Source organism: Herpailurus yagouaroundi, unplaced genomic scaffold (genome assembly GCF_014898765.1).
Source record: "Herpailurus yagouaroundi ecotype Mexico unplaced genomic scaffold, PumYag 160, whole genome shotgun sequence".
In the NCBI taxonomy this organism is placed as follows: Eukaryota; Metazoa; Chordata; class Mammalia; order Carnivora; family Felidae; genus Herpailurus; species Herpailurus yagouaroundi.
The window spans coordinates 52,100,325-52,114,385 of NW_024412401.1; the positions used below are offsets into that span (position 1 = coordinate 52,100,325).

General features: G+C 57.6%; 1 protein-coding gene across 1 annotated transcript in view; it reads left to right on the forward strand.

Moving 5' to 3' along the window:
* Positions 1-14,061, forward strand: part of HMCN2 (hemicentin 2) — a gene marked incomplete at its 5' end in the record, with an annotated part of 149,849 nt that overhangs the window by 46,975 nt on the left and 88,813 nt on the right. Inside the window, 6 exons of the mRNA XM_040481195.1 lie at positions 5,880-6,068; positions 6,503-6,598; positions 6,898-7,025; positions 8,698-8,842; positions 12,235-12,347; positions 12,473-12,802. Coding sequence (XP_040337129.1) covers positions 5,880-6,068; positions 6,503-6,598; positions 6,898-7,025; positions 8,698-8,842; positions 12,235-12,347; positions 12,473-12,802 — 1,001 coding nt within the window. The remainder of the gene's footprint in view (positions 1-5,879; positions 6,069-6,502; positions 6,599-6,897; positions 7,026-8,697; positions 8,843-12,234; positions 12,348-12,472; positions 12,803-14,061) is intronic.

Here is a 14,061-nt window from a genome sequence, read left to right on the forward strand (position 1 = left end):
TGTGGAGCTCAGACTCATGAAACTGTGAGATCGTGACCTGAGCCAAAGTCAAGAGTCGGACGCTTAACCGACTGAGTCGCCCAGGCGCCCTGAAGACTTTATAACCAGCCACAGTTGTGGAAGTGACATAGAGTCACTTCTACTGTATTCTGTTGGTCACACCGACCAACCCTTGTGCGCGGTGGGTGGGAGGGGCTGCTCAAGTGTGCAGATACCGGGAGGCAGGGGTCACTGGGACCATCTTGGAGGCTGCCTGCCACAGAGACAGTTTGGGTCAAGTTCGGGCGTTGTCACTCCTGAGACCTGAAGTCCCGTCTCGTCTCCGTCACTTGCCACCTATGTGCTTTGGTCGAGTCATTGACCCTCAGTTTCCCCCTCTGTAAAACGGGGCTGACCATGCCATGAGGGTTGCTGTGAGCGTCCAAGTGAAATCAGGCATATAAAGCTTAGCACAGAATCTGGCCCATCTTGAGTGCTTGATAAACAGATGCCCTGATTATCGCCTTTTTACAAATGGGGAGTCTGTATTCTCCTGTGGCTGGTGCATGGCCTTGGCTGTGACTGCCGTGATGTCTCAGTTCCAGGCCTGGACCCTGAGTCCTGGGGATTGCTAGAAGTTGTGGACACCGCTCCTTGGCATGCTGAGCCGGGATGGACTGGGCTTTGAGGGGTTCGCTGTGGCCACAGTGGGAAAGCCAGGCGCTAGGAATTCTGGGGAAGCACAGAGAATCGGGGATGTGCTTGTCTAGGCTGGGGGGGATGCCCAAGGGTCTCTCCAAGGATGGTGGGGGGCTCTGGGGGGGAGAGAAAGCCCTGTGAGTAGGAGGTTCTGGCCCTGAGGAGGACAGTCTCATCCCAGGGTTGGATCCTCCCAGGCTTAGGGCACTCTTGGCCTTCATTTGTTTGTTCCATCATTCATTCCTGTAGCACATGGTCACCAGGTGGCCGGGCCCTGTGCTGGGGACACAATGGCAGGCGAGACTCGGGCCCTTGGTGTCAAGGTCCCAGATGTCAGGCAGACAGTACACCAAACTTTTGCAGGTGGTATCCACGGGGAGCTGTTGGTGCCCACAGAAGGGGTCCAACCGACGGTGGGGGCTGGGAAAGCTTCTTGGAGGCGGTGGTGTCTGAGATGAACCCAGAAGCAATCAGTCAGGTGGTGAGCTGGGGAACAGTGTTCCAGGTAAAGGGAACAACATGTGCAGATCTCCCCACGGCAAGAGAAGCGAGCCAGGGAGTGCGACAGAGCAGGGGGTGAGGGGTGCCCGGGAATCTGCTACCCGCTGCGGGGTCACCGCCAGCCCCAGGCTCCGGGATGCTGTAGGAGTGAGAGATAAGAAAGGCCTGGGGCCTGGTGGGTTCTGATCACTGCCACTGTCATTGTTAACAGTCAGTAGGTTCCGGGGGAGCAGAGAGGGCGCTCCAGGCAGGGCTGCCCTTGGCATTGTTTACAAGAGTCATCCTTTGTTTCCTGTCTGATTTCTTTGCAGCACTGCCTTAATTCCTTCGTCCCCTTCCTCCACCTGTCAGACACAGGCCTTAGGGCCATGTCAAGGAGGAGACGGCTGGCATCCCAGAGGCAGGCTTCTCGGCCACTGGGCCACTGGTGGCCTTCGGCCTTTAGGTCAGGGAAGGGGTGGACGGTGACCCAGCGCCTGTGTGTCTGGGGAGAGCTGGCCTAGCAGCAGCGGGGGGAAATCGAATTTCCTGCCCATCTGGATGGCAGCTGTGCGGTCCAGCCTTCCTAGCCGGGCCGGCAGAGCCTTCCAGGGCCGGGAACGGCTGGGCACAGTGCCCACCTGCTGCTGTTGAGCCGGGAACTCTCTTCCTGGTGGCATTTGGGAAGGAGGGAGGCGAGTGCCGGTGTCAGTGGACCCGCCTGCAAGGCACCTGTGCGTCACCTCTGGACGCGGAAGACTGGAGTCCGAGGTCCGTGCGCAGGCTCCCGTTTGGTCAAGTTATTGACTTCCCTGGGCCCTTCTTTCCCCATCTGTGAAAAGGAGATGATAATCCCAGAGCCTTGCCCGTAGGGTCCTTGAGAGATTTGATGAGACAGTGTGCTACGCTCCGGGCTTGAATGGAATAAATACTCAACACGCTTGCCCACGGGGGCCCGGTGAGGCGGCGTGGTTCGTCACACGGCTGGTGAGCGGGCCCCCGCAGCAGGCCATGCCTGCCCCAAGTTCACTGCCCTTTCTGCTCCCTGAGAACAGCCGCTCTGAGCCGTCACCTGCGCCTGCTGGATTCTCATTCAGGATGAGAGGACGCTCCTTCCCCTTTCTGTTCCCGGCCCGTGGTCGCCAGGCGGATGAGCAGGGGGGCGGAGAGCAGGTAACTTTGGGGGGTGCAGAGGGCCTGTGGCCAGCCCGGGAGAGCAGGAGAGAAGCGGCGCTGGGATCCGGGGCAGGAGTGGCCAGGGTTCCGGGCGGCTGTCCCGTCAGGCACGGCGGGCACGGACCCGGGGTCTGGGATGCCTCCGGCGACCCAGGATAAGGCTCTGATTTTCATTTCTTTTAAAATGAGAGGGAAGCAAATGGGTACCAACAAAGAGATAAGAAGGAATCCAGGCTGCATAGTGTGTGCCTTTATGTCAATGTGGTCATAAAATATAACTGTTTAATATTTTTCCACGAGAGGAAGAGGCCCGTGAGAGTCCTCCTGCGGCCCTGGCTGGTGGGGCTGCGGCTCCGGGCCCAGTTGCAGGACCCTGCCCCGGAGGGGGCTGTGGAGCCCATCCCCCCCCCCCCAGCCACAGACACCCCGGCATTCCCTGTGAACGGAGGGCAGGGCCCGAGGCCGGCCTCTCCTGTTGTCCACCTTGCCCTGCTGTGTAGCCATTGGACCTAAGACCCCCTGCCTACTCGTGGCCAAAGTCAAGACAGACTGGAGCTCTCCTTCCTGAGCTGGCTCATCCTCACCAGCCCTGCTGCAGGGCTCTGAGCCACGGGAACTGGGGCGGGGGGATGGCACAGGGGACGGGGGTGGCGGGAACACTGGGTCTGCGCACAATGATAAAGAGCCCTGGATCTTTAAGGTATTGGAACCAGAATAAAAATAGTTACCTCCTTCTGCATGGGGAAACTGAGGCCCCAAGTGGTGAAGGGGTTCATCCACGATGCCCACTGGGGCAGAGGCAGTGCAAGGGCCCCGCGCAGGCTTTGGGCCTTTAGGCCGGTGCCCCCTGCCCTGGTGGCCGAGTAGGAGGAAGGGAAGTCATCACCTCTGCCGTGGTCACTTTGCTGTTAGAATCCATGGGGACCTTTCCCCCCGAAAACCTCCTGGAGGTGCAAGTGGCCCTGCCGGGCCGAGTTAACCAAACCCCTCAGCCCTTCTGCAGAGGAGGGGAAGCAGGGAGAAGGGGGAGGTGGCCCTCAGGGTGGCTAGACCCTTTCCCCCCAACCCAGGCTGCTGGCTGGCATCCTTCAGTGGGGCTGTCCTCTCTTCCCGGGTATTCTAGGTTCCCCACCCGGCACTGCGCCCCCACAAACACACGCTGCGTCTCCAGGGAGCCTCGTGGGGCTGCAGTGCCTAATGGTCTCTGGGCATTTGCAGCTCCTGCCCCGAAGCCCGCCTGAGGCCAGGGCAGAAGGGACCATCCCTCTTGGCAGTCGGGGGAGCCAGTTTACGGTCCCTCCCTGGGTTACCGCAGGGGTCACCTGAGAGTCTGTGGGGAGGGGGCCTGGAAGCAGAGGTGGCTGAGCCTCTGGTGAGGCCCTGGGAAGAGCACTGGGTTGGGAGCCCAGCCCCCACCGACATGCTGCAGGACTCAGGGCCGGCCCTGCCCCTGCTCCGGGCCTCAGTTTCCCATCTGCAGAGGAGGTGACCAAAGGACCTTCAGCCCGGGCGTACGAGGATTCTGGGGTCCTGCCTTATTTGGGGGCTCCAGTGAGGAACGGGGTGAGGGGGGTGTGGCTGTGCCCGAGGCTGAGTCAGAGTTTTTCCGGGCAGGATCTGAGTCGGGATTTGGCTGCTTTGGGATTCACCCCAAAGAAAGGACAGAAGAGACGGGTGCGGCTCTGGCCGGAGCAAGCGGCCAAGTTGCTCCCGAGGACCCAGGGGGACGCAGGGGTGCGGTGGGTGCGAGCCTGGGCCTCAGCCGCAGCCAGACCTAAGCTCCGATCCCGCCTCTTCCATCGGCTTGGACCTGTGCCCTTTGCCAGTTTCCTTCATCTCCCTGACCCTCAGCGTCCTCATCTGTACAGTAGGGTTGTGATGGCATCCACTTCAGGAGCTTATTGGGGCCGTTGATGAAACTGGTGTTCCTAAAAGCACCGTCACCGTGCCTGTCACTTCGTAGGTGCTCCAGATGCTACGCTCTGTCCATATCATTTGCTGACGATCGTAAGTCGGTTGTCCCTTTCCAGGGGGAAGTTCAGGTCTGGGAGGGGAATGGGGACGAGAGTGTGTTTTGTAACGTGCCAGAGTCGGAGACCAAGCTGGGCTGTTTGGGGACTAAGGAGGGAGGGGTCAAGAAGCAGGTGCGGCTGGGCGGGGCCGGCGAAGGCAGGTTCTGGGAGTGCCTGTCCCAGAGCTGAGGCTCACCTCTGCCCAGGGGCCAGGGCTCCGCTGGACCAGTGACCCTGTCTGAGGCGAGCCCGGAGCAGAGGCCTTCTGGGACTCTGGCCAGGGCCCAACAAGAAAGAGAGGCGTGCGGGTGGCGTCTGAGGTTGCATCCAAGACCGTTGGGTCCTCCGTGCAGTAATTTTCCAACTTGTGTTTATATCTCCTTGGAACTTCCCTAATCCCTGGGCCAGGAGGGAAATTTGATGTCATGATTTGGATGGAAATGGGGGCGATTTCTGGAGGGAGGCGGACAGAACAAAGAGGTGGAGGGGTTTCCATGGTGCTGGATGCTATAGGCTAAAAAAAGAAAAGAAAAAAAAAAAAAAAGGCTTCCCGGTCATGGGTCTGGGGACGGGGACCGGAGGACAGTGCCCGTTAGCTGCGGGGCACGGGGCCTGGACCCATCTGGAATTGGACTCACTTCTGGCCTACGGAAGGGCAGAAAGGATCACGAGTTTCTGTTTGGGGAAATCACTTATTTTCTCCTGATGATAAACGTCAGACAACGCTTAGAAAAAAGTTTAGCAGAAACACTACGAGCTATTAACAGTGGTGGCCCTGGGGAAGGGCATGAACTTGGGGGCGTGGGGAGCAAAAGATTGGGGGGGAGGTAGATTCTTGCGTATTGTTGGAGTTCTGTTTGACCCAGGTGAGTCCTCGTCGAGGACTGTTGCCCTGGGGTCATGATTAATGTTAAAGTATAAAGTCACCTGATTAATAATAAGCACGTTTTCATTTTGTGGTGGAGTTTCATATACTCATTACAAAAATTTTGGCAAACAGAGATGTGGAGAAGAGAGTCAAGGTGGCCCGTAATCTCCCCACAGAGTGGGCTCTTTGGGGGTCGGGAAATGGTTGCCCAAGTTCAGGTGCAAGAGGTCCAGGGGGAGGGCGAGGGAGGGGAGGGTCTCCAAGGCGCGGGGTCTCCTGTGGCTGGAACTTGATTTGCAGCCCCTCAGAGGTGGGCTTCCCAGGAGGGGTCGCCTCAGGAGCAGGCCAGTTGCCCCCGCCCCCCTGCACGGCCAGGCACAGCGGGGCTCCCATCACCCCGTGCAGGGGCGCGAGGCGCAGCGGTAGCTTCCTCCTGCCAAAGGCCACTCCCTCTGCCTCATCCCTAACCCCTCTTCAGGGCCGGATCCTTCCAAGCTCAGGTTGGCCCTAGAGCCCTGGAGATGAGTCAGCCCCAGGTTCACGAGGGCGAGGCTGGGAGAAAGGGAACCTCCCAGCCAGGGAAGGGGGGCAGGCGGCGGGATCAGTCCTCTGGGGGCACGTGGGGTTCAGCCACCGGGCATGGCTGACCGGTCACCTCCCTGCAGATGCGCCCCAGCTGATGGAGCTGCCCCGGGATGTCACTGTGGAGCTGGGGAGGAGTGCCCTCCTGGCGTGCCGGGCCATGGGCCGCCCGCCCCCGCTCGTCACCTGGCGCCGTGGAGATGGCCAGCCGCTGGGGCCCAGGCGGGGTGGCAGGACGGGGCAGCCTGAGTCGGGAGTGCTGTTCTTTGAAAGTAAGAGACAGGGGCCGGGGGAGGATGGGCGGGGGAGACAGGATGGCTTCTGACACGCCAAGTGCCTCCCCAGGCCGGGTGGCTCGGAGCAGAACGTTGACGCCTGGCATTGGCCATGGGTGAGGCCGACGCGGGCTCGTGTCCTGGCTGGCTGCCTCTGACCAAGTCGCCCCGCTGCTCTGAGCCCCCCACAGCCATGACAACGACAAAACCTACCGCCTGGGTTTAATAACGGGCCGGCCTGAGGGCTTGTCGCGCGGGTCGGATCCCGGACACTGGGTTGACCACGAATGCCCTCCCAAGGCCTGGCTGCCTCCCCCCAGCCCTCCTCCCTCACCCCTGCAGGGCCGGGCTGTGCCGTGGGCTGCCTGCACCTGGGGGGCCGGAGCGGTGGCGGGTCCCGGCAGTCAGGCCGGCCTCTTTCCGTCCCTCAGGTGTGGTCCCCGAAGACCAGGCCCTGTATGTCTGTGAAGCTCAAAATGTGTTCGGGAAGGTCCGGGCAGAGGCCCGGCTCGTCGTGACCGGACACGGTTCGCTGGTGGATCTGGGTGGGGGGAGGGTTTGGTGGGGAGGCCGGGCACCGCCAGGGAGGCCCCCTCACTATGGCGGCCCATCCTTTGGGACGGGTGTGGCTGTGCCAGGCTCTCCAAGAGGAGATCTGGATGCCTGCTTCCTGGGCAACATGCCCCGGGAAGTGTGCCCTTTGACCCTTGAGGATCCCCTATCCACTGGTTCCCTGGGGAGGAGCGGGGGGCAGTGGGGTCTCTGTCCCCGCGACGGGCCACCCGCGGGAATCTAGTGTGACCCATACCGTCTCCCCTCCCCACAGCCCCACCGCAGATCGCAAGCAGCGCCTCCACTGTCCGGGTGCTGGAGAGGCAGCCGGTGTCCCTGCCCTGCATCATCCTGGCGGGGAGGCCCCTCCCGGAGCGACTCTGGCTCAAGGCCGGGCTGCCGGTGAGCGAGCTCTCTGGGTGCAGGCACCCGCAGTGGTGCCTGGGGGCGGAGGAGACTGTCGCCGTTCCTCCCTCTGCCTCCGCTTTGCTATTTGCTTGGTTTGGAACGTGCTCTTCCTTGCTCCCTCTCTTGCCTGCCTCTTTCCAGAAACTTCTCTGGTAAATGTGCTGATAGCATCCGTCACCCTCCCAAGTCCTGCCAAGGTTTCTGTGGCTGTTGGTCCCCCCCACCCCCCACCCCCGAGAGCCGCAGGAGAATCTTATGCTCCATTAGTGCTGAGGCTGGGGGGCAGGAATTTAGGGGGCACAGAGACAATGCTTTCTGCCCCCCATTCTGACCGGATGTGCAGTTCAACATCCGCCCTGACTACGTAGCTGGGCACGTGGTAGCTGCTTTATCCACTCATATGGATTCGGTTTTCTTTCTTTATTTTTTTCTATTTCTCCTCTCGTGGCCACTCCTTTTCTTTTTAACAGTTTTTTAAAAAAATTTTTTTACATGTTTATTTATTTTTGAGAGAGAGAGAGAGAGAGAGAGAGAGAGAGAGAGAGAGAGAGAATATGCAAGCAGAGGAGGAACGGAGAGGGAGACACAGAATCCGAAGCAGCTCCAGGCTCTGAGCTGTCAGCACAGAGCCCGACGCGGGGCTCAAACTCAGGAACAGCGAGATCGTGACCTGAGCTGAAGTCAGATGCTTAGCCCACTGAGCCACCCAGGCGCCCCTGGCCACTCCTTCTTTACCCCTCCCCTTTCCTCCATTCCCGGGCCCTGTCCTCAGACATATTGGGGACCTTGTACCCTTGAGGGAGCCTTCCTAAGTAGAATCTGATGCTCGGGTTGCAGAAAGAGGGCCCTGGGCCCTGTCGATGCCAGGCCAGCGGGTGGCTGGAGATGTGGGGTCTGTTTCAGCTCCGTGGCCACACCGGAAGGGCGCGTGCCCGTAGGGCTGCCCAGTGCCACAAGCAGAAACCCCCTCAAGCTTGCTCGGCCCAAGGGGGCCTGGTACCAAGAGGGCACAGGGGCAGCTCCTGGAGCCGAGTCCCATGTGTGCAGCCAGGCTCACGGGACAGGGACAAGAATGCCGCAAGCGGGCTGAGGCCTGGTGGTGGAAAGGTTTTAAAAGGACCCCTCACCAAAGAAAGACTGGTTAGACATCTTTATGAAGGTCGCCCCGGGCGCCCTTCTGGACCAGCGCTCCCTGGTCCCCATGGGGACAGATCTGGGCAGCCACCAGGAGCCACTGTCTCTGCTTCTCTCCCTGGGAGCACGTCTGATGTGGCCACACCTCTGTTCTGCTCCTGTGGCTCTGTTCCCTCCCTGCAGGAATTTGTCCCTACTCTCTGTCCCTACCTTGGAGCCCCGGCCCCTACTCAGTAAAGGCTCTGGCCGCAGCCCTGTACTCTTGGGAGAGGCTCCCCCCCCGCCCACTGGTCCGGCTGGTCGTGGGAGAGTGGGGTCCAAGGTGTGCCCGGGGTCAAGGTCACCTAGCCCCGAGGGTCTGCGGGGGTGGAGGAGTCTCAGGGAAGGGGAGAGAGTTCTCCAAACCCCTGACCTCTCGGTCCAGCTTGCTCCCCACTGGCCTGGTGGGCAGTGTGGTTTCCAGAGCGTTCTCTCTCTCAGCGGGCGCCGCGTGGGGCTGCGGTTCAAGCTGGGGCTTCCTCACCCTCCCCAGCTCCCACCTGGCAGCCGACATTCGGTCCGAGCAGATGGCAGCCTCCACCTGGACCGGGCACTGCAGGAGGACGCGGGGAGGTACAGCTGTGTGCTCACCAACACGGCTGGCTCTCAGCACAGGGATGTGGAGTTGGTTGTCCAGGGTGAGTCCCGGGGTGCAGGGTAGGGGTGAGGGATGTGATGGGGTGGGGAGGATGCATGAGGAGAACTTGATCTGCAATACCTGTGTTTAAAAAATCGGGGCGCCTGGGTGGCTCAGTCGGTTGAGTGTCTGACTTTGGCCCACGATCTCACGGTTCGTGGGTTCGAGTCCCGCATCGGGCTCTGTGCTGACAGCTCGGAGCCTGGAGCCCGCTTCGGATTCTGTGTCTCCCTCTCGCTCTCTGCCCCTCCCCCACTCCGTCTCTCCATCTCCCCACAATAAACAAACATTAAAAAAAGTTATTTAAAAAAAATGCACAAATAGGGGCGCCTGGGTGGCTCAGTTGAGCGTCTGACTCTCGATTTTGGCTCATGATCTCGCAGTCTGTGGGACTGAGCCCCACATCGGGCTCCGTGGTGATGGCCAGAGCCTGCTTGGGATTCTCTCCCCCTCGGTCTGCCCCTCCCCGACATGTGAGCTTACACACTGTATATGTCATGAGTTACATGTGACATAGATTGTATATAACTTTGCATACGTTGTATGTAAGTAACTTGTACGTTATATATAAATTCTTTATAGGTCTATATTTCTATCCATCTATCTATGGATTCTTTACATACACCTACACAGAAATGTTTAAAAACGAGACCGGGACCACAGCGTATTAGTGTCTTGCAACCTGGGTGTTTGTTTTGACGATAGATTATGATCTTATGATCGTATTCTGCGAATAAATAGAGGGCTCAGTTGAAGACGACGTGTCCTCTTGTTTGGATGAGCCATGAGCAGCTCACCTGCCCCCTCACGTCCGCCTTCTCACCAGCCCGAACACCCTGCGGGGGACGGTTCGCGCTCTACCTTTGCCCACACGCCCCATCCCTTCCTTAGGATAAACCCATTAGTGTGTAGAATTGAGTTTTGACTGACAGAGACTGCCCATTTTTAGGACTTTTAGTGTATTTTACCCAATTAACGTTCCCACGCACAGTGCTGGAGAGTCCCTTGTTCCCTTTACCTGCCCATCCAGGTGCCCGTTCTTTTTTTTTTTTTTTTTTTTTTTTAATGTTTGCTTATTTTTGAGAGAGAGAGAGAGAGAGCATGCTCGAGAGAGAGTGGGGGAGGGGTAGAGAGAGATGGGGAGACAGAGGATCCGAGCCGGCGCTGACAGCAGATGTGGGGCCCCCGAACTTATGAACCGTGAGATCACGACCCGAGCCGAAGTCAGACGCTCAACCGACTGAGCCCCCCCAGGCGCCCCACGACCCTTCCTTTGAACCTGAGACGAGAGGCTTAAACTAAGTGTGGCTATATTTTGTCATTTACCAAGTATGTTAATAATAATCCTCCTTTTTTTTTTTTCTCCCATTTGTTTTATAAAACCCCCCAAGGGTGAGCGGAAAGAACACATTGTTCCCATTTTCTAGAGGAAAACCAAAGTTCAGAAGGAGGCAGGGTCTAGAGCGCTGTCTTGCCTCCACGTCACCCCAGCGAGTCGTAGCGATCAAAGCCTGGGCGTGTGCCCCGGGCCACACCTCTGCCAGGTTCTGTGTAGGTTCCGCTGAATTTTCATAACTACCCGAGAGGTGGGGTTTAAAAGACTTCCCGTTCCGACGTTACGCCGAGGCCCGGAGAGGCGAGTAACCCCGCAGGATCTCAGGCGCCTTGTCCGTCCGTGGGGCTGGTGCTGGACGCGACCAAGCTCGTCCTCTTGGCTCCCTTCGTTTCCAATTCAACGGTAGTAATCGACTGGCGGGCTTGGGCCACCTGGGAGGATCTAGAAGGGCATTTTCCTCCCTAACGGGTGGGTCTCAGTGTTACTGGCAGAGCCCTTGGCTTCTGGCTTCCCCTCCCGTCTTGTCCAAGCCCGGTCTCTCCCCGCCCCTGCACATCTGGACGGTGCCCAGAACGGATTTGGCACTTGTTTTCCAGTTCACTGTGTTCTGTGAATACTATTTTCTGCCATTTCTCATCTGTCCATCCCTGGAAAGTGGGCAGGGAATTGGGGTTAATGAGCTGTTTTGCTGATGAAGGAATCTGGGTACCAAAAGATTAAGTGGTTTACCCAAAGTCCCCGAGCAAAGAAAGAGCACAGCTGGTCCCGGGCACAGGCTGCCCTCTGTCCGGGGCGTGAATTCATAAAAGCGGTGGCCGTCGAACCATGCCCCTTGTGTCCTTTTGTTGAAATAGTTTTTTTGTTTGTTTCTTAAATTCTGATAAAATATACATAAAACTTACCATTTTAACCATCTGAAAGCCTCCAGTTTAAGCATATTCGTAGGGCGGCCATCACTACTGTCTGTCCCCAGAATTTTTTCATCATCTCAACGTGAATGAAGCCCTCTGCCCCACTGAACACCAGCTCCCCATTTCCCTCTTGCCCAGCCCCTGGCAACCACCATTCTGCCCTGTGGCTCAGAAATCGCCTGTTCTAGAGACGTCGTGTAAGTGGAATCACACAGCCTTTGTTCTTCTGTGTCTGGTTAATTGCATTTAGCGTAATGTTTTCAGGGTTCATCCGTGTTATGGTATTATCACACTCTGACTCCTTTTTATTTATTTATTTTTAATTTTTTATGTTGTTTGTTTTTTATTTCGGAGCGAGGGAGCGAGGGAGCGGGGGAGCGGGGGCAGAGGGTGGGAGAGAAAATCCTAAGCAGGCTCCACACTCAGCCTGGAGCCCGATGCGGGGCTCGATCCCATGACCCTGGGATCATGACCTGAGCCAAAATCGAGAGTCAGACGCTCAACCAACTGAGCCACCCAGGAGTCCCAGACTTTTACTCCTTTTTAAAGATTTTTTTTTTTTAATGTTTATTTATTTATTTTTAAAAAAATTTTTTTTTTCAACGTTTTTTATTTTTTTATTTTTGGGACAGAGAGAGACAGAGCATGAACGGGGGAGGGGCAGAGAGAGAGGGAGACACAGAATCGGAAACAGGCTCCAGGCTCCAAGCCATCAGCCCAGAGCCTGACGCGGGGCTGGAACTCACGGACCGCGAGATCGTGACCTGGCTGAAGTCGGACGCTTAACCGACTGCGCCACCCAGGCGCCCCTTTAATGTTTATTTTTGAGAGACAGAGCACGCAAGTGAGGGAGGGGCAGAGAGACAGAGAGAAAGGGAGAGAGAGACAGAGAGAGAGAGACAGAGAGAGAGAGAGAATCCAAAGCAGGCTCTGGGCTGCCAGCGCAAAGCCCAATGTGGAGCTCAAACCCACCAACTGTGAGATCATGACCTGAACTGAAGTCAGATGTCCAACCAGCTGAGCCACCCAGGCGCCCCTACTGATGAATAATATTTTATACGTATGCCCCACATTTTGTTTTTCCGTCCTCCAGTTGATAGAGATTTGGATTGTTTTCAATTTAAAAAATTGGTTTGTTTTTGAAAGTGCCCCCTAGGATCCAGCCCGTGGCCACCCACCATGTCACCAATGAAGGGGTTCCAGCCTCCCTCCCCTGTGTGGCCTTGGGGGTCCCCACCCCTGCCATCACCTGGACCAAGGTAGGAGGAGCCTCTTGGGGTAAGGGTACCCAGAGGGGTGGGCCCAGTGCATCATGGGGTGGGGGGATTATGCACATCGCCATGCGGTGTGGGCTTTGCTGACGTCACCCCCAACTCTCCTGCAGGAAACCAACGCCCTGGCCTCCACGGGTCCCCACTACAACGTGAGCAAGGATGGCACCCTGGTCATCGCCCGGCCATCTGCCCAGGATTCAGGAGCCTATGTCTGCACGGCCACCAACGCTGTGGGCTTCTCCAGCCAGGAGATGCGGCTTTCTGTCAACAGTGAGTGGTGGCCACCCCCTGTCCTGGGAGAGGGGCTTGGCAGGCATGGAGGCAGGGGCATGGACGAGCTGACCTTACCTGGACCTTCCCTGCCCCTGCCTCGAAATTCTTCCCATCTGAAGGGCACATGGACCAGAGCTGCCCTCCTGCAGCTCACTGTCCTCAGCAGTGTGCACATGCTCTAAGAGTGGGTCCAGTTCAGCCCTCTGTGAGCGGATGGTGGGAAGCCATCACATTAACAAGCTTCGGAAAAGCACAGGCCCTACACTGGACCCCTGCCACCTGGGCAGCCCCCTTGCCCGCCACTGTCCCCGAGTCTCTGTGCCCCAGACCCTCGGGCCTCCATTCAGTTTCTTAAATGGGCCTTCCTGCCTCAGGACCTTTGAACGAACAGTTCCTTCTTTGGAATCCCCTTCCCCCTCCTGGGCCAGCTGACTTCTCCCATTGGTCGGGTATCTGCTCTCTGACTCCTCAGACTGAGTCAAGTCGCTTTGCTGTAGACTCTCTGGAACGTCCCCTTTGTAACTATGATTAGATAGTTAATTGTGTGTTGAGTTGTTCGGTAGCAGTGTTCCCTGTGGGCCCTAATGCCGGGAGGACGTGGGGCAGGATCTGTCTCCTTTGCTGCTCCTTCCCCAAATCCACACAAAGCTGGGCACTCAGGAACCACCTGGAATGAAGGAGCAAATGCACAGCCAAGTTTTTCTAGACATACTCTTACCACCACTATTTTTATACTACAAAAAAAAAAAATTTTTTTTAAAAAAAAAAAAAATTTTTTTTTCAACGTTTATTTATTTTTGGGACAGAGAGAGACAGAGCATGAACAGGGGAGGGGCAGAGAGAGAGGGAGACACAGAATCTGAAACAGGCTCCAGGCTCCGAGCCGTCAGCACAGAGCCCGACGCGGGGCTCGAACCCACAAACCGTGAGATGGTGACCCGAAGCACAGTCAGGCGCTTAACAGACTGAGCCACCCAGGCGCCCCATTTGGCTTAATTATTATTGCTGAGACACGTCCTGGTATATCAGTGTATGAGCAGCTGGCTAGAAATGTAGGGGGGCATAAGGGAGGAGGGGGACGGGGTAATCTCTGTCATGAGGAGCCTTGAACTTGATACGAGAAAGAGGTGATGTGCACGGGTTGGTATAAACCCCCGATCGGAGTTTGAGAAGGCCAGAGGGACGTTGTGCATCATCTGGTGGTTGATATCCTGAGAATGACTGGGGTGACCCCTGGGGGAGAAGGGGGACAGAGAAGACGAGGACAGAACCTGCCGGAATGTCCCCGGGGAAGGGACAGCCCGGGGAGGAGAAGCTAGAGGGTAGTCGACGTTGGGGCAGGAGTGAGCATGTCAGGGTCATCAAAGCAAGCCGAGCTTCCAGAGGGAGGGTGCTGGTGGAGAGGTGGAGGCCGGGACTGGGGGGG